Source organism: Desmodus rotundus, chromosome 9 (genome assembly GCF_022682495.2).
Source record: "Desmodus rotundus isolate HL8 chromosome 9, HLdesRot8A.1, whole genome shotgun sequence".
Classification (NCBI taxonomy): domain Eukaryota; kingdom Metazoa; phylum Chordata; class Mammalia; order Chiroptera; family Phyllostomidae; genus Desmodus; species Desmodus rotundus.
The window spans coordinates 94,323,576-94,351,039 of NC_071395.1; the positions used below are offsets into that span (position 1 = coordinate 94,323,576).

Sequence of the window (27,464 nt, forward strand, 5' to 3'; positions counted from 1 at the left end):
ATCCCCACGAGTTGCCTCTACTAATCCTGGCTGGGCCTCTTGGAAGCTCAGCTCTGCACACATGCCAGGCTTGGCCTCACTTTCCCAGGGTGGTTTCTGCAAGGTGAGAGGTCAGCCTGGCAGGAGGGCAGGAGCCCTGGAGCTGTTGGGCACTTCCTCCCGGGGCTCCAGAGGCTGCCTCTGCGAGCCCAGCCTGCAGGACAGCCAGGTGCATCAGTATGCAGGTGTGGCTGACACTGAGCAGGAAGCAATTAGCCTGCTGCTCTGTATTTCTGCCTCCTCAGCGAGGGCAGCTCTGAACGCGAGGATTCCTTGGTGGCCAGCTGCCTCCCTCGCTCCTGTGAGTCGTCCTGGGGAGCCAGGAGACGCCTCCTCCAGCGCGCGGAGTGGCCAGAGCATCAGGGCCAGAGCTGTGCGACAGCGCTCTCCGGGGTGCGGGGACTAGAACCCTATCCCTGCGCCATCGCATACCCTGTGGCTTCTGAGCACTCGCAGCGTGGCCAGTGGCCACCGTATCGGATAGCTCAGGTCGATAGGAATAGTTCCCAACCTCTTGCAAGTTATACCAAACACCGATCCTGAAAACGAGCTGGGCTGGCGAGAGCCCCGGCTGTCCCGGGGCTGAGGGCAGAGTCTTCACACACCAGGTACGTGCGCAGGCTGGGGAGGAGGCCCTGCCCAGGCCAGAGAGGGGGCGGGCGCGCGACCTGGGGCCCCAGGAGGGGGTGCGGAAACCGGTGTTCCCGCCTCGGTGCCCAGGGGGCGGAGGGGCCCCGGGAGGCTAACCGGCCCCCTCCCTCCTGTGGGATCAGCCCGGGAACTGACTCCCCGAGGCCATAAAATTGTTTCCCAGTTTGACTCTTGTGTCCTTTAAAGTTGTAGCACACGGCACTTGGTTTTAAGAGCGAAATGTAAGGCTAATACGGAACCCTTTAAGCGTGATAACTCCGAGTTCACATTGTTAGTGGAGATAAGCAGGAAGGAGCAGGTGCTTTTGAATTCACTTATCAGCCTTTCCCCAGGCTCCCGGGCCGCCTCAGCCCCGCCCGGGCGCTGTGATGCTCGGCAGGATCTCGGGGAAGGAGGCTTCCCCGGGCCCGGGGCCTCCGTTTCATCCGCTGACCTCGCTGGTGAGGCCAGGCTTTGTTCCCCGCGGGGGTGCGGGCCCAGGCGCGGGCGGCGGCCGGCAGGGAGCCCCGCCTGAGCGGTGAGCCCCCTCCAGCCGGCGCCTCGAGCCTTCGGAGGGGGCCCTGCAGAGAGTCTGCGTTTTAAGGTCACATCCTGATCTTGGCGAAGGAGGATGAGAGGGGACCAACGTGAGCCCTAGTTCTCAGTTATATAATTAAGCGGAGATTTTTCCTTCCTGAAGGAACAAAAAGAGGCCAAGGACAGACTAATTGAAACCTCAAGGTCGCTGCTTCGAGAGTGGCCTGAGCGGTGGGCCAGGGCGCACGGCCACCTCTGGCTGGCGCCCGGGGTCCCTGCTGCCCCGCTGCCCGCCACCCACGGGAGGGGTGCTGCTGGGCATGGGCACCTCCCCTCTGCTTTCTTTTACAGTAAGCCTTTGCTTCCCTTGGCCCAAACAGGGAGGCCCACGCGGGGGCTGAGCACACAGCCACCTCCTGGGCTGCATTGCTCCCCTCCTGTCGCCCTGGCTCGTCAGCCGCTCGCGCAAATGGCACCGCAGCGCAGCCCAGACGACCGGTCCCAAGGGCCCTTAAAAGGCCCGCCTCTCTCTACGAGGACGTCAGCCAGGCTGGCTCTGCTGAAGTCGCTCATTACCAGATAAGTGATGGTAAAATAGTGGTGCTTTATTAATTGCAGATATGGCTGCTAATTAGAACCCAGGCGTGTGCTCTCTATACCTGTTCATACAGTTGCTCCGGAGTAGAAGGACTGGCTCGCCTCCCCTTCCCTCTCCCCACCCCCAGAAGAGAATTTCAACTTTAAGACAAACAACTTCATTTACAAGTGTGTCTCTAATTAGCTGCAGAATTAGGAAAGCTGAGTTTTCCCCCATAGATCGTCTGAACCCTCGAGGGAGACTGGTGGAATAGAGAGAATCGCATTTCCAATTATTTTGTTGAATTGCTAATTTAGTTATTGTGCCTGGTGTAATTGTGATGGGTATTGGGTGTGCAATTCAATTTGTTTTAAATATTTGTGGGAAGGCTGATCAGTAATGGAGCTGACCTATTTTGTGGCCCAAATTGAGGGGGAAAAAGGCTAAAACACAACAGCCACAAAGATATAGTTTGTTTCCATTTTTATTTTGATCTCTCTCATCCCTTTTAAGACCACTGATGCAACAAAAGGATTAAATTAAAAGATGACAGCGCTTTGATCTTCTCCCTTTGAAAGCTTAACTGTCCTTGGCAGTTTAACCTGCAGACACTTCGGGGGAGAGCTGTGGACGCGTTGCTGGCGGTGAGCAGCGCCTCTGCGTGTGCCCAGAAGTGGTTTGGGTGTCGACTTTTGAGACCAGGCACACTGCAGAGATGTCGCATGTCTGGCTCCAGACCGCCGCAGTGAAGCGAACATCACAATACAGTGGGTTGAAATATTTTTGCTGGAGGAGGGTCTTGCCTTCAGTTCATTAAAAAATGCAACATCTGTGAAGCACAAGAAAACGAGGTGAACCTGTGGTGTGTAAAGTAGGGAAGTGCCTGCAACAAATACTACCAAGTCATTCGAGTTGCAGGGCCAAGCCTGGGGGCCCTTGGAAAGGAAGGAACCTTCCCACCAGGTAGTGCCGTGTGCAGGGTCAGTGACCAGGAGACCCACTGCGGTGATGTCAGCACTGTCCTCGCCCCAAGTAGGCCCTGCTGCTGCTTGGTGGAGCCTGTGCCGTTGTGACGACGGTGAGGTGGCTTCAGGTGAGCTCCTTGATGGCTGAGTGTGGACTCCCCTCTTCAGGGTCTCCCCATCTCCCTACCACTCAGCCAGCGTCTGGACCAGAGGGAGGGTCTGTGGTCTGCTACTGTTTACGGGCCTGTTGGGTGCTGGGCAAATCCATCCAGCGTGGGCCTGGAGCAGGGCTGCAGCTTGTAGGGAAGAGCAATGGACGGGGCTCTGCTGGGACTTGAGGCCACAGAGTGTGAAGCAGAGTGCAAAGCTGGGACTTGAGGGCTCCAAAGCAGGAGCTTTCCGCCTTGATTATTGTGAATTCAGTGTGTGAGTACCAGGTACTGCTCCGCCCAGGGTTGCCTGCAGGTAAATGGAGCTGCTGGGCCTTGCCAGGCCTCACGCAGCCCCCACTCTTTCTCAGACACAGGGTGAGGCTTGGTTGGGTTAGATCCAGAGAGTGGCAGACCTGAGTAGATTTTGAGGATGTTAAAAACAAAAGGGTATGGAAGCAGTTGACTTTGATTCCAAAAGAATCACTTTGTAACTCGATTAACTTAAAGTGCCAGGGTCAATTTCTACACTTAGCTGCTGAGTAGAACTTCGTTGTTCCTATGTGAGAGATGACCAGGGCCTGCGGAAGGCACTTCGGCCGCACATGGTCTCCCTTCTCTCTACATAAGCTTTTCTGGAGGAACTGGGAGAGAAACCTAATGGACACCGATGCTGATCTTCACCATCTGGGTCCTTGGATGGAGGGCAATCCTTGTACAAGTGATGTGGTGGGGAGTCTGGGAGGCTCGGGGGAGGAGCTTGTGGAAATGGATGCGAAGGCAGGAGGGCAGGCTCTGGGTGTGACGGTGCCCCTGCCCTGTGCTGGTTATGGTTTTTACGGCTTTGCTATGGGAGTGTAATTTACATGCCGTAAGATTCACCCATTGTAAGTACACAGTTCAGTGATCTTTAGTAAATTTGTAGAGTCGTGCTATCATCGACATATCCATCACTCTTAGAATGTTTTCATCCCTCCAGCAATGACTGCACTGGTCTGCAGTCCACCCGCAATTCTGACCCGCCCCACACAATCACCGATCTGCGTTCTGGAGCTGTTGGTCGGTCTTTTCTGAATGTTTCCTATAAAAAGAATCATACAGTATGTAATCTTTGTGTCTGGCTTCCCTCCCTTAGTATGAGGTTCGTCCATGTCATCCACCATCAGTAGTTTATTTCTTTTTATTGCTGACTCGGACCCATTGTATGGACGTACCACATTTTGTTTATCTCTCTGCCTGCTGATGAACGCTTGGGTTGTTTCCAATTATGTACAGAGCTGAGGTACACAATCACAGGGCTTTGTGGAGCATGTTTTCATTCCTCTCGGACAGATACCGAGGCCTGGGATTCTGGATCAGATGCTAAGTGTATGTTTAACGTTTTAAGAAATTGTCTAGCTGCTTTCCGAAGTGGCCACACCACTTCACACGCCTGCCAGCAGTCCATGAGTTCCAGGTGCTCCACATCCCTGTTAAGACTCTTGTTATTGTCAGTCTTATGATTCCAGCCATTCGAGTACGTAGTAGGCTCTCACAGTGGCTTCCATTTATACTTCTCCAATGAGTAAAGACATGGGACAGCTTTTTATGTGTTTATTAGCCATTCATAAGCTTATCTTCTTTGGCAAAATGTGTATTCAAATCCTTTGCTTATTTTTAATTGAGTTGCTTGCCTTATTGGGTTGTAGGAATTCTTTGAGTAAATACAAATCCTTTGTCAGATGTATGACTTTCTCTCATTCTGTAGTTTGCCTTTTCATTTTCTTAATGCTATCTTTTGAATCACAAACATTTATAATTTTGATGGCCTCATCAATTTTCTTTTCTGTGATGGATTGTGTTTTTGGTGTCAGATCTAAGAAACCTTTGCCCAGCTCAAGGTCACAAATGTTTTCTCCTGTGTTTTCCTCCAGAATATTTATAGTTTTAATACTTAAATTTAGGCCTATAATCCATTTTGAGTTAATTTTTACATGTAGGGTGAGAGTCTAAAAATGTAATTTTGCATGTGCGTATCACTTGTTCCGGTGCCTCTTGTTGAAAAGACATTTTCCCCCATTGGATTGCCTTGACTCCTTTGTTGAAAATCAGTTGACCATAAGTGAGAATTTATCTCTAGACTCTCAGTTTCGTTCCATTCTATTTGCCAATTTTTATGTGACTGAAAGTTCTGAAATTAGATAGGCTAGGTCCTGCAAATTTTTTTTATCAAAATCATTTTGGCTATTCTGGGTCTTTGCATTTCCATACAAATTTTAGGATAAGTTTGTTAATTTCTGTAAAAATGCCTGCCTGGATGCTGCTGGGCGCACGTTGAACCTGTAGATCAGTTTAGGGAGAAGTGCCGTCTGAGCGGCATCGACTGTTCCGTCCATGAACGTGGGGTGTCTCTTCGTGTATTCATGTTCAGTTCCTCCCAGCAGTGCTTGACAATCTTCAGTGTACAAATCTTGCACTTCTTTGTTAAATGTATCCCTAAGTATTCTATTGCTTTGATGCTATCCATGGAATGCTTCCTTAATTTCATTTTTAGATTGTTGCTATTATATAAAAGTACAATTGATTTTTTAAATTTTAAAAAAGATTTTACTTATTTGAGAGAGGGAGGAAGGGAAGAAGAAAGAGAGGGAGAGGAAACATCAATGTGTGGTTGCCTCTCTTGCGCCCTCCACTGAGGACCTGGCCCGCAACCCAGGCATGTGCCCTGACTGGGAATTGAACCACTGACCTTTTGGTTCTCAGGCCGGTGCTCTATCCACTGAGCCACACCAGCCAGAGCACAACTGACTTCTTTTTATGTATTGGCATTGTACTGTGACTTTGCTGAATATACTTACTAGTTCTAGTTTGCAAAAATGGATTCTTCACACAGAGTCATGCCATTTGTGAATAAAGACAGCTTTAACCCTTTCTTTCCAATCTAGAAGCTTTTGATTTTTATGTAGTTAGCCTATTGCCCTGGCTAGGACCTCCAACACGATGCTGAGTAGAAGTGGAAAGAGTCAGCATTCTTGCCTTCCTCCAGATCTCAGGAGGACGAGCATTTCCTCTTCACCATCTAGTATGATGTTGAGGTTTGTCATAGATGCCCTTTCTCAAGTTGAGGAAATTCCCTTCTCATTATAGTTTGTTGAGTGCTTTTATCTGGAATGGATGTTGAATTTTACCAAATGATTTTTCTGCATCAGTTGAGATGATCATGTGGTTTTTGTCCCTTATTCTATTAATGTGGTATATTATATTAATTGATTTGGATGATTAAACTTTACACTCCTGGGATAAATCTCACTGGCTACGGTGTGTAATATTTTTACATGTTGCTGGGTTTGGTTTGCTAATATTCGCTAAGGATATTTGTGTCTGTCTTCATGAGGAACCCTGGTCTCTAGTTCCTCGCGATGCCTTTGCCTTGGGCATCAGGATAACACCGGCTCATAGAGTGAATAGGAAAGTGTTTGCTCTTCTGTTTTCTGGAAGAGTTTGGGGAAGATTGGTGTCTCTTCTTTAAATATTTGACAGAGAACTCACCAGAGATGCCTTGAAGGACGGACTGGGCTTTTTTTTGTGGAGAGATTGTTAATAGTTAATTCCTTTACTTGTTATAGGTCTAATCAGGTTTTTCTGTTTCTCATGCAGTTTTGGTATTTGTGTCTTTCTAGGAATTTGTTCTTTTTATCTAAGTTGTCTAATTTGTTGGCATAAAGTCGTTTATAGTATTTCTTTATAATCCACCTGATTTCAGTAGGGTCACTAGCAACAACGCCTCTTTTATTCCTGATTTTGGGAGTGTTGTCTTCTCTGTTTTCTCTTTATTTGTCAATTTTGTTGCTATTTCAAATAACTGAACTTTGGTTTTATTAATATTTCTCTACTGTCTTTCTATTTTATCTTTCTAACCTTTATTTGCCCTTAATTCTGCTTGCTTTAGGTTCAGTTTGTTCTCCTTTTCAGTTTCTTAAGAGGAAGTTTAAGTAATTGATCCAGAGCTGTTACTGTTGAATTATCTATTTCTTGTTTCCTTTACTTCTGTCAGTTTTTGCTCTATGTATTTACATCTAAGAACAGAGCCCCAAGAGTTGTGGGGGGGGGAGCATGATTGAGAGAAAGTGAGAGCGAGCTATGTTCTGTTTTGGGGGGGGGGGGTTTGGTTAAGAGCCATCCTGATGGGTGTGAGGTAGCATCTCATTGAGGTTGATGTACATTTCTCTTAATGGTTTGTGATATTGAGCATCTTTTCACAAGCTTCTTGGCCACTTGTATATAATCTTCAGAGAAATATCTACTCAAGTCATATGCCCATTTTAAAATCAAATTATTTGGGTTTTTGTTATGAAACTGTAGAAGTTTCTATATATTCTGCATATTGTCCATTAGACATGTGGTTTGCACTTACTATATATCTTAAAGTTATTTCTATTTGAGGTGAATACTAACTTAATTCTGGTGAAATAAAAACTTGGTTCTAATATATATGATTATCGTATGTTAATTTATATTTGCTATAGACCCAAAATACAGAGATATAATTATTCTATGAAATTTTGTCGTTTAACAAAGTTAATGAGAACACACAGTCTTTTATATTTACCTTTTCAAATACACTTCTTATCTTTGGGTAGATTCAACTTACCATCTGGGACCATTTCTTTTCAGCCTCAATAATTGCCTTTAATATTTCTTGTAAGGCAAGTCTTCTAACAACGTATTCTTGAAGTCCCTTTTTCTGGGAATGTATTTCATCTTTGTTTTAAGGATAGTTTTGCTGGGTATGGGATTTTTGATTGACAGGGTTTTGTTTTGTTTTGTTTTGTTTTGTTTAACTCGGTAGCCCTTTGAATATATCAGCCCACTGTCTTTGGCTTTCATTGCTGTTATTTTTTTTATTGTTCCTCTATACGTGAAGAGTTGTTTTCCTCTAGCTTCTTTCAAGAGTTTCTCTTTGTCTTTCAATCAAGTTGGCTATGATATAGATCTCGGTATAAAATTTTTGTGTTTATCTCCTTCGGGCTTATTGAGCTTTTTAGATCTGCAGACTGTTCTCCATCAATTTGGGAGGCTTTCCTCCTTTATTTCTTCAAACATTCATTGTGCCCCTTTCTCTGTTTTCTTCTCTTCCAACATTCCCATTACATATTAATGGGTTCACCTGATATAACTGCATGAGCCCTTGAGGCTCTGTTCACTTTTCAGTTATTCTCTGGATAATTCCTATTGCTCTATCTTCAAGTTCACAGATCTCTCTTCTGCTTTCTTGAATCTATTTAGTGCCTCCTGTTAATTTTTATTTGCTGTTGTACTTTCCAACTCTGGAGTATTTTTTATTGTAGTAAAATACACACAACATAAACATTACCATTTTAAAGTTTCTAAGTGCGCAGTTCAGTGGCATTAGTACGTTCATGTGGTTGTGCCGCCGCCAGCACCGTCCATCCCAGAAACCTCTTCATCATCCCAAACCGAAAACCCGCACCCACGGGCGGTACCTCCCCATTTCTTCCTCCCTCTTCTACTCGCTGTGAGTTTGACAATTCCAGGTATCTCACAGAAGTGGAATGATACAGTAGTTCCCGTTTTGTGTCCGGCATAAACGTGTCTCTCAGCATGATGCCTTCCAGGTTTATCCATATTGTAGCACGTATCAGAATTTTATTCAGAATTTACCTAAGAATAATTTCTACAGTAGCTGACTTAAAGACTTTATCTGCAAATTCTGCCATCTGGACCTACACAGAAACAGTTTCCATTGATTTTTTTCCCCCCCCCGAGGATGGGCTCTACTTTCCTATTTCTTTGAATCTCATACTTTTTTGTTGAAAATTGAATATTTTAATATAGCAACTATGGATTGTAATTTTTCTCCCTCAAGGTTCTTTTTGCTTTGTTGTGTTGTGTTTAATAACTTGACTAAATCTGTGGATTCTATTTCCTCTGTGGTTACACCTAGCTTCGAGGTGTCACCCTCGTGCCCAATGGCTAGCCAATCATCTAATGGCCAACCAATGACCTGGGCAGCCGCTGTGCTCGGAGACCTTGTACCACGAAGGCTTCCATATTCTGTTGATATCTGTGTGTGTGTGTGTGTGTGTGCACGCATGTGCGCGCGTGAGAGAGGGGAAGAGGGTATTGGAGAGCACATTAAAAATCTAGGCAGGCCTTGGCCGGGTGGCTCTGTTGGTTGGAGTGTTGTCCTGTACACCAAGAAGTTGTGGGTTCGACCCCCAGTCAGGGCGAATACAGGAGGCAACCAATCAATGTTTCTCTCTCACATTGATGTTTCTCTTTCCCTCTCTCCTTTCCTCTCTCTTTAAAATCAATAAACATATCCTCGGGTGAGGATTTAAAAAATCGGGCAGTTTTTAAGCATGCCCTGGCTTTTACTTTCTGATGGGACCTGTTGTATCTCCTCTTCACGCGCTTACAGGTTCACGGTCAGTTAGGGATGGGTGGATAGCTTCCAGGGGTGTCCAACCTTTTGGTGTCTCTGGGCCACACTGGAAGAAGAGTTGTCTTGAGCTATTCATTAAAAATACCTTGAGACACGTAATCACAAAAAATATCACATAACAATAATGTTATCGCATAATAATGTTTTAAGTAAATTTAGGATTTTGTGTTGGGCCGCATTCATAGCCCTCCTGAGCTGCATGCGGCCTGCAGGCAGCAGGTTGGACACCCCAGGACCTTCTCTGGTCTCTTCCGCATGGGGAGCTTATCGAGTTCCCTGAAGGCTGTGTCATTTCCCATTTCTATTAAATTTTTGGCTAGGCCGCTAATCTGTCATTTGCCACTGAGATGACTACTGCTACTAACAATGCCATCGAGTATGAAATATTTTTATCCAGACTTCAGTGTTCGTCCACAATCCTTCAAGAGCTGAAAGAGATTGTAGGAATCTTCTCACTCTGCCTTTTCCTTTTGCACTCCAGTGAAAGCAAGACTCCAAAAAGCCTTACTGTAAGGGAGGTCAGGCTTAGGGCTCAGCCTCTGTCTTAATCCGTTTGGGCTGCTGTAACAAAATATCACAGAATGAGGAGCTTGGAAACAACAGAAGCTTATTCCTCACAGTTCTAGAGGCTGGAAGCCCAAGGTCAGGGTGCAACATGGGTGGGTGAGGACTGTCTTTTAGGTCGCAGATTTCTCATTGTATCTTGACATGGCAGAAGGCAGAAGGGACCTCTCTGGATCCTCCATTATAAAGCACTACTAATCTTATTCACGAGGGCTCCGTTCTCACAGCTTAAGCACCTCCCGAAGCCCCAGCTACTAAAACCATCACCTGTGGGGGTTAGAATTTCAACATATGAATTGGGGAGGGGCATAAATATTCAAGCCGTAGTATTCTACCTCTGCTCCCTGCCCAAATTCATGTCTTTATTGTGTGGGAAATACATTCATTCCATCCCAACAGCCCCCAAAGTCTTAACTCATTCCAGCAACAACTTAAAAGTCTAAAGGCTGAAATCTCATCTAAACCTCATCTAAGTCATAAATGGCTGAGATGCAGGGTAGGATTCACCCAGAGGCAAATTCCCCTCTATCCATGGACCTGTGCAATCAAACAAGTTATGTGCTTCCCAAATACAATGGTGGGGCAGCCATAGGATGGGCAACCCCCTTCCAAAAGAGAGAACAGGAGGGAAGGAAGGGGCGGCAGTTCCCCAGCAAGTCCAAACCCCAACAAGGCAAACATTAAATCTTAAGGCAGAGAATACTCTTTAATTTGATTCTGACTTGTGTTCCTGGGGGCGGGGGGGGGGTGTCCCATTTTCTGGACACAGTGAGTGGGGGTCTTGTCTTTTGGACACACTGGACCTCCTGGGGGGTACCCGCCCCCATGGCTTTGCTGAGCACAATGCACACCGCAGCTCTCCCGGGCTGGAATCAATCACTGGTGGCACTCCCGGTCTGGGGGGCTTCAGGAAGGGCCCTGCCCCCCATGGCTATGGATAGGAGTCTGGCCCCCACAGCTTTGGGTGGGGGCTATCCGGTCTATCAAAACCCAGGCAATGGCCCCCTTTTGAAACTGAGGAGGCAGCCCTGAGAACCTCTGAATTGCCTTTGGGGTCCTTCTCCCCTTGTCTTGAAGAGCAGAGCATTATGGAAGCCGAATAGCTCTATGGTCCATGCCGTCTGGTAAAATCTAACAAGCCCCTTCCCTCCCTCCCTCTGTTCCTCCCTCCCTGTATTCTTCCATTAAGTTCAAATAGGTTACTTTCCTGCTGGGGCGGCTGATTGAGTCCATGGTTCACATCCATTGCTTGGCCACATCCTCTTCTGAACGTGCTTTCTCATTTGCAACATGGATAGACTGAGAATTCTCCAAATTTTCAATGTCTGCTTCCCTTTTGAACAATTATTTCTCTAAGTCATTGCTTTCTTCTCACATTTTACTACAAGCATAGGAGAGAAGCTAGGCTGTGCCTTCAATTCTTTGCTTAGAAATAGCTTCAGCCAAATATCTAATTTCATTGCTCACAAGTTCTACCTTAAGAGAGGAACACAAGTCAGCCAAGTTCTTTGCCACTATGTAACAAAGATCGCCTTTCCCCAGTTTCCAACCGCACGCTCCTCACTTCCGTTTGAGACCCCATCAGAATGGACTTCACTGTCCACACATCTACCAACATTCTGAGCACAAACCGCTTAGGTATTCTTTAAGAAGACAGAAGCTTCCTCCACAGCTCTGTCCTTCTGATCCCTCGCCCAAATCGCCTTTTAAGGTTCTGTTCATGGCGATGTAGGTGTTTTCTAGCAGGGACCTCCACTCTTCCAGCCTCTGCCCATCACCCAGTTCCAAAGCTGCTTCCACATTTTTAGGTTTATTATAGCAGCTCCTCACTGCTGGTATCAGTCCAGCCTAACTGAGGTATGATTGACATGTAAAATTGTACGATATTTAAAGTATGAGTCATGGTGACTTGCTATGGACTGTGAAAGGGTCCCCTCATAGAGTTAACACATCCACCACCTCACACAGTTACTCTTTATTTTTGTGTAGGAACATTTCAGTTCTACTCTATTGGCAAATTTAATTTTATAACACAGTGCTATCAACTATAGTCACCATGACATACGTTAGATCCTCCGATCTTATTCATCTTACAGCTGGAGGTCTGTATTCTTTTACCACCCTCTCCCTGTCTTCCACACCCCACCCCCAGCCGCTGGCAACCACTTTTCTACTCTGTTTCAATGAATTTGACTTTTTGTTCATTTTAAGATTCCACATATGAGTGATACCAGGCTGTACTTGTCTTTCTCTGGCTTGTTTCACAAAGCATAATGCCCTCAAGTTCTATCTGTGTTGTCACAAATAGCAGGATTTCCTTCTTTCCCGGGGTTGAATTATGTTCCATTGTGCCTGTACATCACTCCTTCTTAATCTACTCACTCACTGATGGACACTTAGGTTTTCATATCTTGGCTATTGTGAAGAATGCTGCAGTGAACACGGGAATGCCGCTATATCTTTGATATCCTGTTTCCATTTCCTTTAGATGGATATACCCAGAAGTGGGATCATTGGGTCATTTAGTAGTACTATTTTTAGGTGCTTGAGGAATATCCCTACTGTTTTGCACAGTGGCTGCACCAATTTACATTCCCACCAACGGTGCACAAGGGTTCCCTTTTCTCTACGTCCTCTCCAACACCTATCTCTTGTCCTTTTGATGACAGCCAGTCCAACAGGTATGGGCGGATCTTACTGTGGTTTTGATTTGCATTTCTCTGAATATTCAGCACCTTTTCATGGCCATTTGTTTATCTTTGGGAAAATGTCTGTTCAGTTCCTCTGTAGTTTTTTGGGTCAGATTTTTTTTTTTTTTTTTTTGCTATTGTTATGAGTTCTTTATGTACTGGATATTACCTTTATGAAATATATAATTTGCAAATACTTCCTTCCATTCTGTTCATTGCATTTTTATTCATTTTGTTGATTGCTTCCTTTTCTGTGCAGCTTTTTAGTTTGATGTAGTCTCACTTGTTTATTTCTGCTTTTGTTGCCTTTACTTTTGGGTCAAATCCAAAAAATCATCTCCAAGACTGATGTCAAGGATCTTAGACCCTATGTTTTCTTCTAGGAGTTTTATGGTTTCAGGTTTTACTTTCAGGTTCAAGTTTTTAACTCCATCTTGAGTTGATTTTTTGTGTATGGTGTAAGATAAGGGTCATTTCATTTTCTTGCATGCGGCTGTCCAGTCTTCCCAGCACCATTCATTGGAGACTGTTCTTTCCTTATTGTATATTTTTGGCTCCTTTGTTGTAAACTCTTTGTCCATGTATGTATGAGGCTATTTCTGGGCTCTCCATTATGTTCCATTGATCTATGTGTCTGTTCTTATGCCGGTACCATTCTGTTTTGATGACTATAGCTTTGTAATATAGTTTGAAATCAGAAAGTGTGATGCCTCCAGCTTTTTCTTCTTTTTAAAGATTGCTTTGGTTATTCAGGGTCTTTTGTGGTTCCATACTAATTTTAAGATAGTTTTTCCTTCTGTGAAAAATGTTATTGGGATTTTGATACAGATTGTATTGAATCTGTAGACTGTTTGGGGTGCTACGGACATTATAACAATATTAATTCTTCCAATCCATGAGCATGAAGTATCTATTTATTTGTGCCTTCTTCAGTTTCTTTCATCTTATAATGTCTTATAATTTTCAGTGTACAGATCTTTGACCTCCTTGGTAAAATTTATACCTAGGTGTTTTATTCCTTTTGATTGAATTATAAATAGGAGTTTCTTAATTTCTGATAGTTCATTGGTAGTGTATAGAAATGCAACTGACTTTTGTACAATGCATTAATTTTGTATCCTGCCACTTTACCAAATTCATTCATTAGTTCTAACAGTTTTTCTCATGGAGTCTTTAGGGTTTTCTATGTATATCATGCCATTTGCAAATGGAGTGTTTTATTTCTTCCTTTCCAATGTGGATGCCTTTTATTTCTCTTTCTTGCCTGATTGCTCTGGCTAGGACTTCTATGTTTAATAACAGTGGGAATCCTCATGGCTGGTGTGGCTCAGTGGATTGAGTGCTGGCCTGTGCACCAAAAGGTCACTGGTTTGACTCCCAGTCAGGGAACATGCCTGGGTTGCAGGCCAGGTCCCCAGTAGGAGGCACGTGAAAGGCAACCACACATTGATGTTTCTCTCCTTTCCCTTGCCGTCTAAAAATAGATAAATAAAATATTAAATAAGAGTGGGCATCCTTGTCTTATTTCTGATCTTCCAGCTTTACATTGTATAGTTTGATGTTAGCTATGGGCTTGCCATATATGGCCTTTATTTTGTGGAGGTACTCCCTTCCATTCCCCGCTGCTTCCACATTTTTAGGTTTGTTACAGCAGCACCCCATTCCTGGCCCAAGGTCTTGTCAGTCCACTTGGACTGACATAACAGAACACCACAGACTGGGTAGTTTATAAACAATAGAAATTTATTTTTCACAGTTCTGGGAGTCTGAGATCAGGGCGTCAGCATGGTCAGGTGAGGGTTTTCCTCTGGGTGGTAGACTTGTATCCCCACACGATGGAATGGGATCTCTCAGGACCCTCTTTTATAAGGCACTAATTCCATCCTCATGACTTAAAGCATCTCTCAAAGTCCCCACCTTCTAATACCAGCACTTGTTGGCATTAGGATTTCAATATATCACTTTGGGAGGGGGGTGCACAGATAGTCAAACTACAGCACTTCTCAGTGATGCTTCTGCTTAGTGTCCATGTAACCCAATGCCAGCGACAGTCCCTATACCTGCTTTCGTAAGGGGATGGCTCTCTGAAAATGCTCTATGAGGAAGGCTCTCTTGAGTGGCGCAGGTCCCCTATCTTGTGAGCATAAGGAAGGGACAGGGTATGGAGGAATCTGACATTTGAAAATGTGTTACCAATGCCCACCAATTGGTCCATATTAACTGATTTAGGTAATTGTTCAAAAAGCCACTTGGAGGGCCTTGTTGTTGCCCACTTCTCACACTTAGGAGTCAGGAGGCTGCCACAGGGCAGGACCGAGGGATCTTATCTGAACCCAGTTCAGGCTTCCTGCAGAGTCCATGCTCTTTGGAGTGGCTATGAGTGTATCTGTCAGTGTGGGCAGGAATGCTGGCAACCTTTTACTAACTTAGGGCCTATTCGTCTTCGGTTGTTCTTGTCTCTCCTCATTCCCAGTCCTTCCTGCCAACTCCAGAAGGCCAGTCACTGAATTATGCTGTTTGGGGTTAGGCTCATCACCAGCCCCCTCTGAGCAACAGTCTACCACCTCATCTCCTGTAGTTGCTAGTGGGCTGAGCCCTCCGGCTGGACCAAGTCCTCTCAGCACTGAGGCTCCATCATCACTCTGCCCCTCTACCCACCACGGGGATGCGACGTTTTGGAAGATGTCCCCTTCCCATTATTTATTGTTATTGGGTTGGCCAAAAAGTCCACGTGGTTTTTTCCATAAAATAAGAGATACATTTTCATTTTCACCAATAACTTTATTGATTTGGATATTTTCAGTATGTCGGCTATGTCCCGCTATTTGCTTCTTGTGGGTAGAGGCTGGGGTGCTGCTAAACATCTTCCAATTCCTAAGACAGCCACACAGCAAAGAATTATTTGGCCAAAATGTCAGTAGTACGAAGAAATTTCGGAAAACACTTTTGACACATTCCATCAGTCACAGCAGCTTCTCCACACACGCACACATCTTTCTTTGGCGTTTCAGTTGTGTTTTTACCTTTCTTGAAATAACAAAGCATAATATACCAAAAATGTTGCATATCTTCTTCCAGCTTCAATATTAAAATGGTGGGACAAAAATTCACCGATTTTGATGTTTTTTTTTAATGCACGCTGATATGACGGCTGTCACAATACAATCTAACAAAATTGTTTCAAATGAAGTTAAAGACTACTAAGCACTACTAGAGCCAGCGTACAGAAAAAACAAACTTTTTGGTCAACCCAATACTAACTGCCCACTGGCACTCCGACCAGCACATGATAGATAACCAGTGTGGCCTCCTGGCTGTTAACCCCTGGCTGTCAGACAGACAGAACGGCACAGGGGGCCTTTGCTGCCTGAGGCACACGTGGGATTTCTGGAGCACTGCAAAGCACCGACCCCGTTCTATCGATGCCGACTGGGGTGGCCTGGGTTGGTGAGCTCTCCTCCTCGGGGACGTAGACACATGGAGCTGAGCCTGGAGGTGGATTTCTTGGCATCCATGCTGTGTGCTCTTTTTACTCAATTAGGCTGCTTTCTAAATCTTTTTATCCAGTCTTCCCATGTCCCCAAACCATCCAAGGTGTCCCATTTTCTCCAGGACATACCTGTTCCGTGGCCCAGTGCTGACCGATCTTCACAGTGTTGCCTGCTTGCTTTCTCAGATTTCACTGCCCACCTTCCTGTGCCACTTCCATCGGGCATTCCTAGTGTCCCCTGAATAACTGTGCAAGTGTTGGTGTCCTAGCTTAGGAGACCCTGCCTTACTCTCCACTCAGACAATAGGCTTCAGCCTTTGTCGGCACCACACACACACTGTCTCGCTGTGTGGACCAGGGCAGGCCCAGGTTTTACCCTTCAGGTGCCCAGAATGAGGAGCCAGCACTTAAGTGAAGGCTCACCTCCCAGCCTCTCACTGCAGCCTGGCACTGAGCCTCGCACATCAGCGACACAGGGAGGGATGTGTGTTAGGCACCTGTGTTCATCACCAGGTTCTTGTTTTCCAGTTGGAGAAACACAGGTGGGCCCAGGATTGGATCACACAACCCTCAATGTTCAATCTTTTCCTTATTACCCCAACGTAGTATCAATGGAAGTTTAAAATTTTCTTTTATTAAAAAGACTGAAGGAAATATCGCCCCCCAACAGAAGCCTGTATGTATCAGGCAAGTTCCTAGAGGCAGAATCTTTTCTCATTCATCTTGCCCACCTTCCCTAGGAACACCGACAGGTGCTGGCCGAGAGGAGCGACAGCTGCAGGTCCGTGCCCGGGGCCTGGTTCTCACCTGCCTGCTGGGGCCCCCTGGATCCCCAGTCTCCCTCCTTCCTCTCCTTTCTAGAACATCTAGCTTAGGGTGATTCAAACTGATAATATGTATCATTTTATTTCACTTTAGAAAAAGCTACCCTTTGCTTTGCTAACACATCGCCAAGAGACAGACACAGCACTGAGTTTAATCATCAGTAAGGGTCAGTGTTTCCCGCCCTGCTCTTGCAGCCTCTGCCTTTCTTTCCACCTGTTTAGGGATTGGCGCTTTTTCTTTCTTCAGTCACATGGATTCACAGAGAGAAACTGTGGCAGAGGGTTGAAGGCACATACTCATGAGTTTCCTGGCCATAGTGTTTTTTGGTGCCCAAAGTTAGCATTCAAAACCCATCAAGTAGCCAAATTATTAAGGGAATCTAAAACCTCTCCGTGCAAGTGGCCTGAGGTGACCTCTGAAAATGGCGGACTAGTCACTTGACTTGGGAAACCCCCCCCCAACATCGTGCAAACCAAGAGGTTTGAATCTTCGTGTTCGCCTTGCGAACACTCACGAGACCGCCCAGGCCGTCACAGGTGTGTGTATCCAAAAAGCCACCAAGCATCTGAACACTGTCACCTTGCAGAAGCAGCACGTTCCATTCTGTCATGACAACAGTTCTGCTTTCAGCAGGGAGCAGGGGCTCCCCCCACCGGGGCCGGAGGCTCCCCTGCTCCGAGGGGATCAAGAATGAGTGGCTGGGCAGGGGCTAAAATAACAAACAGTGACTCTTCTACAAAGGTGGAGGTTTATTTCAACAAAACGTGGAAAGAATACATCTGACGGAAGCTCCTTGCTCGTCGGGGGGTGCATCAACTTCTCAGAGACAAGCGAAGGCCACTTTGTGAGCGAGGTGAGCAGACGACATGGCGATCTCAGCTCCCGCAAGTCTTGGTCAATACGTCACTTGTACTCCTACTGCCTCAGGGACCCTGCGAGTGTCACGGGCTGCGGGAATACCAGATCGCTCGTCTTCTGTGGCTCCTTCTGACTTCTCCATGTGAGAATCCTTGTACAGGGTAAGACTTAACATGAGGTGCTCTGGAGATGGAGGAACACGCGTTACAGGGCTCCAGAGAGGAAATGGATTTGTTCATAGTGTTTCACAATTTGGTGGACGGAGTGGGGAAGAGGTACATGAGCATAACCCGCCTCTGAAGGAATGCCGGGGCAGGCACTGGGGAGGACCGGCCAGCTGGGGAGTCCAGGACTTCATACCAGCTGTCGGTGTGGGGAGTGGCATTTACCGCAGGACAGTGTAGAGGAACAGTCTGGTCCAAGAGGAAGTCAATTCTTACTGGCTAAACAGACATTAGCAACAGTAGAGGCTTCTTCCTGGATTGGAAATTGTCCTAGACCTTTTCCCATCCTTCTCTGATGGTGCCAAACACTTGTTACCTTGAAGCAGTGCAACCTTGGCCGAGGCTCTGAGCTCCTGGGGACAGGCATGGCCGTATCCGGCCACACACTGCCCGTCTGCACAAACGGTTCCTGAAGAAGGGGACGTGCAGCTCACTCTTGTGTGTGAGCTACAGGGTCAAGGCTCAAAACTGCAGCTCGTACACCAGTATTCATACCAGTGCTTCTCCAGCGTCTTAGTGATTTCCTCCTTGGCCGTCAGTGACAAAGACTATCAGCTGCACTGTAGGAACCAGATGCTACACCAGCCCTGACCCCCTGGCACTCTTGCTTTGGGAATATCAACGGGGAATCAGTAAGCTCTTTCCTTGACTAAACTGGTTGCTGAAACTAAACAAATGCTTTCCACCACCCGTGAGGAGGCCCCTGCTGCTGGCCGGGGAGGGACCAGCGAGCCTGGAAGAAAGACAGCAGCACCATGAGGGAGTCGTAGGTAATCTTAAGGTCATATGGATTCTGTGTTCCTGGAGCTGAGAGCACAGATGTCGCCAGGGTTCCCATTAGCAGCTGCGGGGAGCCCTGCTGCACCTGTTGCCTGTGTACATTCCAGGAAGAGAGCAGACCCACTGGGAGTAGGACTGTAGACGCTAGGAGAGTTGCCCTGGAGACAGACGAGCGACTCTGTAGGCACTATTAACCTCGTGACTATCAAAGCTCCAGGCTCAATTGTAGCAACCTCCCAAGTCCTAAAAGAGACTGTTTGGCCTACTGTCTGCGGCACGATTAACTACTTTCCATCAGTGACAGAGAGGGCAGTCCCCCCCCCCCCGCTCCTCCCCTGCCACCTCGGCTCCAGCACTGCCTGTGGGGCCCCGGGAGGAGGCTGAGGCCTCCCACGCACTGGCCGGTCCAGCAGTGCCGTGCAGGGTAGTGCAGGTCGCCATCTTTCCATTTGTTCTAAGACAACTGAATTCAAGGTCGAGGCCCCTAATCCGCAACAGTGACTTGGTCTATGTTCCTTCTCCACTCCTAGGATCATGCTTTTGCCCTCACCTGTGAGTTCCCATGGAGCTCGCAGATTTTGTAGTCCATTTTTCTTCATAAATAGGTACCTTAGTGTGCTCAGACTGGGAATGAGTCCTCTCCAGTGCCCAGTGTGCACCGGGCTGAATGTGGGATAAGGAAGCCATGGACTCGAGGCTTCCCCCTGCCCCAGCCCAGCCCTCCCCTGCTGCCTGTGCTGCAGGCTCATGGGGCCGGGGGCAAGGGTGGGCACTGACTGCCTGGCACGTCCCTGGGCTGGGACCATGGCGCTGTAGGGCAGGAGGGGCAGCCCTGCTCTTGTGTAGGAAGACCTCGTGGTACGGTGTACCCTTCATTGTCTTCTCAGGTGTGTGCAGGGAGAGAGGACTGTCATCCCAGCCAGGGTAATAAATACTGCATGGATCAGAGAGATGTGATGGGTGGGCTGGAGCGGGGTTTCGTGACGCTCTATCCCAGTATGTCATGCACAACCTGAAAGCATTCGAGGGGAAGCAAAACGCCACTTTGATTCCAGTGCTGGGTCTCCTGTACCTTCTCATCAGTGAGCTCAGTGGTGAAAGGCAGCTCCAGCCCTTCTCTGGGAGGCGGGGCAGGGTGGGCAGGAAGTTCCTCCTACGTGGAAGGGGAGTCCATTGTGGAGAGGATCCGGACGATTTCTGCTCTCTGAGTTGGGGAGATGTGCTGGGTCATGTGGACGATGGAATCCATGGCAACCTCTGGGTTGGCCTGGACCAAGCTGGAGAGGAAGACGTGGGAGAGTGAAGAAGAGAGAGAGGCAGCAGCGTCTAGATGAGGGCAGCTGAGAACGGCCCTTGCATGCACTTAGCAGAGGTGCCAGACGGCAGGCACCTCAGTGGATTTGTTTTCCACCCTGAAAACTGTCCCCAGCAGCAAGGTAGGCAGCAAGCTAACCCTGAAACATTCTGCGTTGTGAAAAGGTAAGGAAGTACTTCAAACACCACCATCCAAACCAGTGGGGGCATATCACAAAGATAGTGGGGCCAGCAGGAGGGTGTGCCCACTGGCTAAATCTGGGACATCAAAATAAGTATAATAATGAATTAAAAATTATTTAAAAGTAGAAATATATATCGAATATATATTGAATAATGAATATATAAATGAATGGAGGAGAGAGGACTCTTGCTTACAGCAGAACCAGAGCAAGCCAAGTCACCCATGGTTGCTAAATCCCGGGGAGAATTCTGGTGAGGAACGGGGTGTTTGCCTGGCCTTTGGGTGTCTCCCCACAGACCACTTACTACGTACAAGGGGGAAAACCAGTGATTACACACTGGAGAAACTGAGTCACATCTTGACCAGCTGAGCGAAACTAACTCTAGCGGGAGCAGGTGGCGTCGTGTGTCTCCAGATGTGGGACCCCTGTGCAGGCTACCTCTCCACGTACAGAACGGTCTGGCTGAGCACAGACGATCTGAATCTAATCATGAGGGGGCACCCGACAAACTCAGAATGAGCAGCCCTACAAACGGGCTAGACAGGAGAGCAGCCACTCACCACCGATAAAGCAGATGAACTAGTGCATCTGGGCACAGATTTGTGTTTTGTACTGTTTTTAGTTTTGTAGCTTTTCTGTAAGTAAAATGTTTCCAAATAAAAGGCTTCTAAGAAATGTCCCCCCAGTCTCTGCCCCCCTGCTCTGGAGAAGCCTGGGACTCCAGAAGGAGACCACTAACTGTGCTGGGGAGGGGCAGGCGGTTCCCCAAGGAACTGTGCGCCATCAGCTTTCCTCACAGGATCGTTCACCCAGCTGCAGTATCTGCATTGGAGATAATAGTTGGGCACAATGAGCTAAGTCTTCATCTAGCTGAGGTTACTAGGTGCCCCTGGGGACTGGAAGCTGAGGAGGAACTGACTTCAGGGTTCTGTTTTTATCTGTGGGTCAACCACGTGGTCTCTGGCAGAAAGAGACCACAGAGATTGTGCAGCAGCATCATCTCAAGACTTGTTTTTACATTTTTCCTTCCAAAGAAGTGAATCCCACCTCTCCTAGGAGCCCCCCACTGCAGGTCTCACCTGCGGATCTGCTTGAGGATGTAGTCTCTGCTGATATACTTGATGTTTTCCTCTATGACCGAGCGAACCCCATCCTCCTCTGTCAGCTGCTTCTCCAGCCACTCCACCAGGTCCTTGTTGTTGTCCCAAACGTAGGCCTGCAAACAGAGGAATCCCAGTCAAGCACGGGGCCCGGCGGACACCCTGAGTTTCGCTACCTAGAAGGCTCACTCCGAACTCTCGCTCAATGCAAAACACTTGCTCACGATTCTCTGTTACTGTTCACGTTGCAGAATAAGGAGCCAACAGGCCTCAGGCCAGGAGCATCAGGTGTGCTTTCTGAGGAACTGAGTCCCAGAGCCTAAAATGTGAGGCTGTGGTCCCAGCCAGGCCCAGCAGGTAAGTTGCCTGACGTGAGGAAAGTCCGGCCATGAGGGGACAGCCTCCCGGTCCAACACCTGCTTTACCTTCTCTGAGAGTATTCCAGAGGGTCAAGGCGTCTATAGCCCTGAAGGACTCCACAAACCCCCTCTTGCCTCCTTTTTTTTCAAGATCATTTAGCTGAGTATTTCCTAGGTAGTTGACTACATAATAATTCAGGAGTGTGTTAGAAACCTAATAGCCTTCTCCTTGCTCTTCTCCTCTCATTTTCTTTACAAATCATTTAGGAATCGTTTTGTTAATGGTTTCCGGAAAACCAAGTACCACCATTAGGGCTCATTCATATTTATGTCATTTTGTTTGGGTAATTAAACACAAAGCTCGTCATTTAAAGGTGTGCTATCCTTCTCTGTTATCACTAACGAAGTCAAAGTCGGAATGACAATGAGTTTGGCGTTGTAATTTAATAGGTGGTGCATCAGGGACTCTCAGAGGCTCGAGCTGTGGCTCAGAACCGGCATCCACCACAGCTGTGAGTGCAGAGCCTGCCAGGCCCAGAGGAGACGTGTTCGTCACACCCTTCAGGAGGCACCACACAGGGAGGAACAGCCTTGCACTGCTTTCTAGCTTCCTACTTTGTGCCTTTAAAGGTAATGGATTCTTTTCAGATTCCTGTCCCATCTCTAACTTAGCCGGCAAGTTAGACATGGCTGGTTATTTATCATGTGTCATGTCACTGACTTCCCATTTCTAACAATTCTTTTTTAAAAAGATTTTATTTATTTATTTTTAGAGCGAGGGGAAGGGAGGGTGGGGGAAAGGGAGAGAAACCTCAGTGTGTGAGAGAAACATCAATCGGCTGCCTCTCACATGTGCCCGGACCAAACGCGCAACCCAGGCAGGTGCCCTGACCTTTCACTTTGCGGGACGATGCCCACCAGTTGAGCCACACCGGTCAGGGCTCTAACAGTTTTTAAGTCCTTCACAGTTAAAGGATTAAGGAGCCCCAGAATTAAGATCAGCAATATGCCTTTTCTTTTTCTGCCCCCAAATTTGCCCACCTCTGTATTCACCAGTAAAAAGGTCAGCTCTCCTGGTCAGGATGCTGCGGCCAGGGTGGTGCAGACCTGAGCAAGCCTTCCCACCTCCCTGGGCCTTGGTCAGGACTGCTGGGACATCTCTGAGGCCAAACAGTGGGAAAGTTTTATCTCTATGGACAAGGGTGGGGGTGCTGCTCTCCCCACAACATGGTCTTAACTCGTGCATCTGCTCACCCCACATATGGATGGATACCCCTGGACTCCAACACCTCCATTTCCATCCCTGGTAACTGTGACTTCTGCTCTGTGGCTTGAGGACTGTGGAACATGCCCCTACCTATGGAGCTTTGGAGGTAGAAAAAACTAAAACAATGACTATTGCTTGGATTTCAGTATGAAAAAAAACAAAACTAGGTTTACCCAAGAACCCCAAAGCCTTTCGTTTAGGAGACTATTTAATACTCTTATTAATCATTTTTAATCCGTTTGCTTTTAATTAAGAAACAGCATGATGCTTTCCTATCAACATATGCCAGGGAGCAGATTAATTGTGGCTTAAGATAATGCTCCTTGATTGGTGTAATGTATTAGCTAACGAGATGCCTGCTTCTAACGATGCTCAGACGCTACACTGGAAACCAGCTCCCCTCTAGAGAAAATTCTTCTGCTTTCCCCTCCTGCAGCCACAGAATATGCTAGGTGTTTAAATATTAACAAAGTTCCCAGAGAGGATCAGAGCAACATAGTCTAAGTTTTAGGACTGTTGCTCTAAAGTCTCCCCTTTGCAAATGTCCTTCTGTGAATGATCTGCTGTTGGAAGCATAGCAACTGGGTGACACCCAGCAAGCCAACCCCAGTGAAGTTTAGATCGCCCGCAGGGCACGCGAAGGCAAAGGGGTTGCAGATCTGAGTCCGCTGCATTTTCAGCAGGGAAAAACAAGCGTTGGCACCCGCAGTGCCACAGGGTTTTCCCGTGATGGACCTGGGCGGCTTTAGCACACTGGCAGGCTAACTTCCTTCCCCCAGGAAAAGCAAGGGTCCCTTCTGCCGGGTTGGGGAGTCTACAGTCTTTGTCTACCCTCTCAGAACAGAGTTGTAAGACTCCTCACTCCAGCCATCCAGAAGGATGAGCCAAGCCTATTCCCAGGGAAAAAAAAAGCCATTATCATTTCCCTGAAAATTATGAAAATGTGGCTCATTATTCCTAGTGTCCCAGGGTGGATTTTTAAACACGCGTGAAATGCGGGGCTGCTGGCCTCATCACAGGCCTGGGCCATACGTCACCTTCCTGACACTCATCCCAATCAGAACATTTTAATACCAATAAAATATCGATAGTTAAACATCCCAACAGTGGTCTTACAGTAACGTTCAGCAGACACTCTCTCTGCATCAGTGGATAAGAATCTCCAGCACTACTCAGCCTCACTAACTGTGTGCAGTAATTAGTCTATCTTACAAAATCTAAATGACCTGTTTGGAAAGTTTCATTCCTAACCCATCGACAGCTATTAAGTCCTCTTGACCCAAAGGCACTGCAGGGCTGGGGAGTGACCAGGGAACAGGAGTGACAGGGCAGAGCCTGCTGGACCTGAGCCCCCATCACTGCACGCTGCAGGTAACTCACCTCGTGAGCTGCCTGGAGACACCTCGAGCAGTGTGATTTTTTTCCTGAGGATTTGGGGTACAATAGCAAGTAGCCATGTGGGCTGGGCTCTCCTGAGAGCCGTTCCAGGCTCAGCCCCACCAGGGGCCAAGTAATACTGTCCAGGTTCTACCTCACCTCCTGCCTCTGTGGCCCTAAATGGGAAGTTTGGTGTGCACTTATCCCCAGGCAACTTGAGGCCAGGCCTTGGGGACACTGGGTATCAGATGACCCTACCAACAGTGCCTCTCCTTGCTCATCCTCACAGGGGCCCCACGGACGACCTCTCATTTGGAAATCCAGAATCAGAACGAATGGGTAGATATCGGGACAGTAAGAATGTACAACGGCATCTTAGGCTGTGGATAAATTAGAGCAAGCCAAAACAAAGAATATTACTGAGAGTCTACTATGCTCACGGAACCAGGAGAACTAAGGAGATGACTCTCCTGCCGAGTCGTCACGCTAACTCTCAGTCTAAGAAGCTGTGTGGAGAGGAGAGGAAACCGGTGCGTTTGGTCTGTTGCGTGCCAGGCGCTGTGCTCTACATGTTACTTATCGTGTCATTAAAAATCTCACTGACCCCGGTGAAATAAACTCCATCCCTACTTTACATGTGAGGAAACAGGCCTAAACACTATGTCCACACCAGTAGATGGCAAAGCTGGGATCCAAAAAGCCTGTGAGATTCTGAAAGCCACGTTTTAGAGCCATTGGAACTGGGCTCCCTGCAGTGTGCCCACCTCAACTTCTACCACTGGGAGAAAAACGTCATTCTGAAGAACCACAAACCTCAAATTTGGATCTAAGAAGTAAGAGAAGCAGCCCATGAAACAAATGAGTGCCATGTTCACACAACGCAATTTAAACCTAAATTCTTATTTTTCAGGGAGCTACAGGGGTGCGTCTGCCTGCAGTGAAGCTATGAACCACAAAGCTATTTCCTCCAGTCGGACTGTCCCGGGGACTCAAGCAGACCCTGAAAGTCATGGCAGCAGACTCCTTGGAGGCAGCGGTTTTCAACTGGAGCGCTGCAATTGTTTTTAAACATGCACCACCTGACTATTCAGTCAGGGGCACCGACCTCTTTTCCCCTAGACTGCCAAACAGAAAAATGACAGCAGCCAGCACAACACTGGCCGTCTGGTGTGAATGCCCCGTCCTGAACCATAATACAGGTCACATGACAGAGCTGCAACTTACTGGTTAATTCTTGGTACCAGAAATCCTTAGATACGAGTATAGGCACCTGATTTTTAAAAAGTCACTTTACAGCACAAAAAGTAGGTAATTACTATTATCACTATTGTTTTTGTAAATCAATAAAAATTACACCATTTTTTGGTCAGATTGGCAAAATATATATTTTTGGTGTGCCGCAGAATTTTAGTAATTAGTTAATGCGTGCCATGAGATGAAAGGTTGAAAATTGCTGCTAAGGAAACCAAAAGAATTACATTGCTCGTTTATGTAATATCACAGTGTCTTCAAATTTTTGGTCCCTGAATCGCTTTCTTCAGGATTAAGATTAAAAAAGCAAATTCTCTAGAAACACACACACACACACACCCCTCCCCCAGCATGGCTAATAGATGCTGATCACCAAGTGTCTTTCCCTACCAGCAACCACAGTGAGGATTAGCCGATCACTTTTTGGTGCACAGCCAGTCTTTGCCCTGGAGAGCCACAGCACACGCATCTACCACTGCTGGGGCCGACAAAACGCGACAGTTCTAAGGCTTTATGCCATTGCCAAACACCGAGCAGACTCCACACCAGCCCTTCGGAGGCAGCACGGACAGCTTCTGAATATCGCTACCCTTTCTCCTCTCAAGGGCGCGGCAGATGTTATCCCTCGCCCCACACTGCACTGGGTCCTGCTGAGCCTGCAGAATCCAGAGGGAGCTTTCAAAGCCACGTACATCACAGGATCCCTGCCCTTTCTTTCTCTCCTTGCTCTCCTGGACCGAGGGCGCAAGGTAAGGCAAGGGAAACAGCCTCCTCCTGAGCTACAGGGCTGAGGTCGTCTTCTGTCCCTATTTCCAGCCAGGAGTCTGTCCACACACAGTCCACTGATCTCTCCGTCATTAAGAGATGGAAATGACCTCCTCCAGACAGCGGGCACAGGATGCTGAGGGGCGACTGCAGGGCCTAGCCACTCGCTGCATGCGTGGAGGAAAGCGATTCCTTCTCCTCATCCTTGTGCCTACTGAGACCGTGCATGTCCATTAGTGACTAATGTGGTAGGAAGGCGGTGCGGGCCTCTCCTGGCCACACGCACAGTCCATTTACCTAGCCAGCCACTCTTAACTGGAGAACAACCTCTTATTTTACACTTGCGTGACTTTCAATGCCAACTTCCAGTGGAAGCTGCCAGTAGCCACTGACAAAATTGTCTCACTCAATTATGATGCCACAGACTGACCTTAACCTGAACCAAATGTCACATAAGGCTGCACTCCCCTGCTGCACATCTGAAATATTTATCCAAAGAAGCTTTTCAGTCGTAAAAAATGGGCAGAGTTAACACAAAGGTGAATCTTAGAAGGTCCCTGATTCACTGACTTTAAAACCGATGGCAAACCTTGGAGTTCCTGAGAACACTCAGCCGAGACTTCAGGCAACGCTTTCCAGAAAGAGGCTGGAGTGCCCACCCCCCCCAATCAGGACTCTAACCCAGCAGGCACCACATGTTTTGGATCACGTAGCTATTTTTAGCACATACTACCAAATTCTGATGAAAACGTTTGTATAATGTGTATGACATACTTTTAATCCATGTACTACTAATAAAGGTTCATTTCTTTTACTTAGAAACAAAAACTCTAACTTTTTCCTTCCTGTCTTCTCATGGACTGTCTCATGCATCCCAGGATTCCAGGCAGATGCTGGGTGCTGGGTGCTGGTCGTCCTGGCCTCAGACCCACCCCACCCCAGCCCTGGGGCGAGAGCACCGGGACACCATCTCTGCAGGGTGTGCTGCCTGTGGGATCAGCCCAAGAACACCCAGAGTCATAGCTCCCAGGTCCTTCCAGCTCAGATTTGAAACCAGAAGCCCTTACACGGCC

General features: G+C 47.2%; 1 protein-coding gene and 1 long non-coding RNA gene across 8 annotated transcripts in view; one reads left to right on the forward strand and one right to left on the reverse strand.

Annotated features, from left to right (window-relative positions):
• The first annotated feature begins 222 nt into the window (after positions 1–222).
• On the forward strand, positions 223–27,209 carry LOC123477952 (uncharacterized). 2 transcript variants are annotated; one of them, XR_006653020.2, is made up of 5 exons: positions 223–647; positions 21,624–21,729; positions 22,182–22,361; positions 24,665–25,208; positions 25,286–27,209. It is a non-coding gene; the product is annotated as an uncharacterized lncRNA (long non-coding RNA). The 2 variants fall into 2 exon arrangements; XR_006653019.2 differs by having other exon boundaries at positions 24,665–27,209.
• The window catches only part of ACACA (acetyl-CoA carboxylase alpha), a 266,878-nt gene continuing 257,054 nt past the window's right edge, over positions 17,641–27,464 (reverse strand). For all 6 annotated transcript variants that reach the window (XM_053910461.1, XM_071219350.1, XM_024572899.4 and 3 more), the window contains 2 exons: positions 21,352–21,488; positions 17,641–20,050 (listed from right to left, as the gene is read on the reverse strand). In XM_053910461.1, coding sequence (XP_053766436.1) covers positions 19,927–20,050; positions 21,352–21,488 — 261 coding nt within the window. In that variant the 3' untranslated portion in view covers positions 17,641–19,926. The remainder of the gene's footprint in view (positions 20,051–21,351; positions 21,489–27,464) is intronic.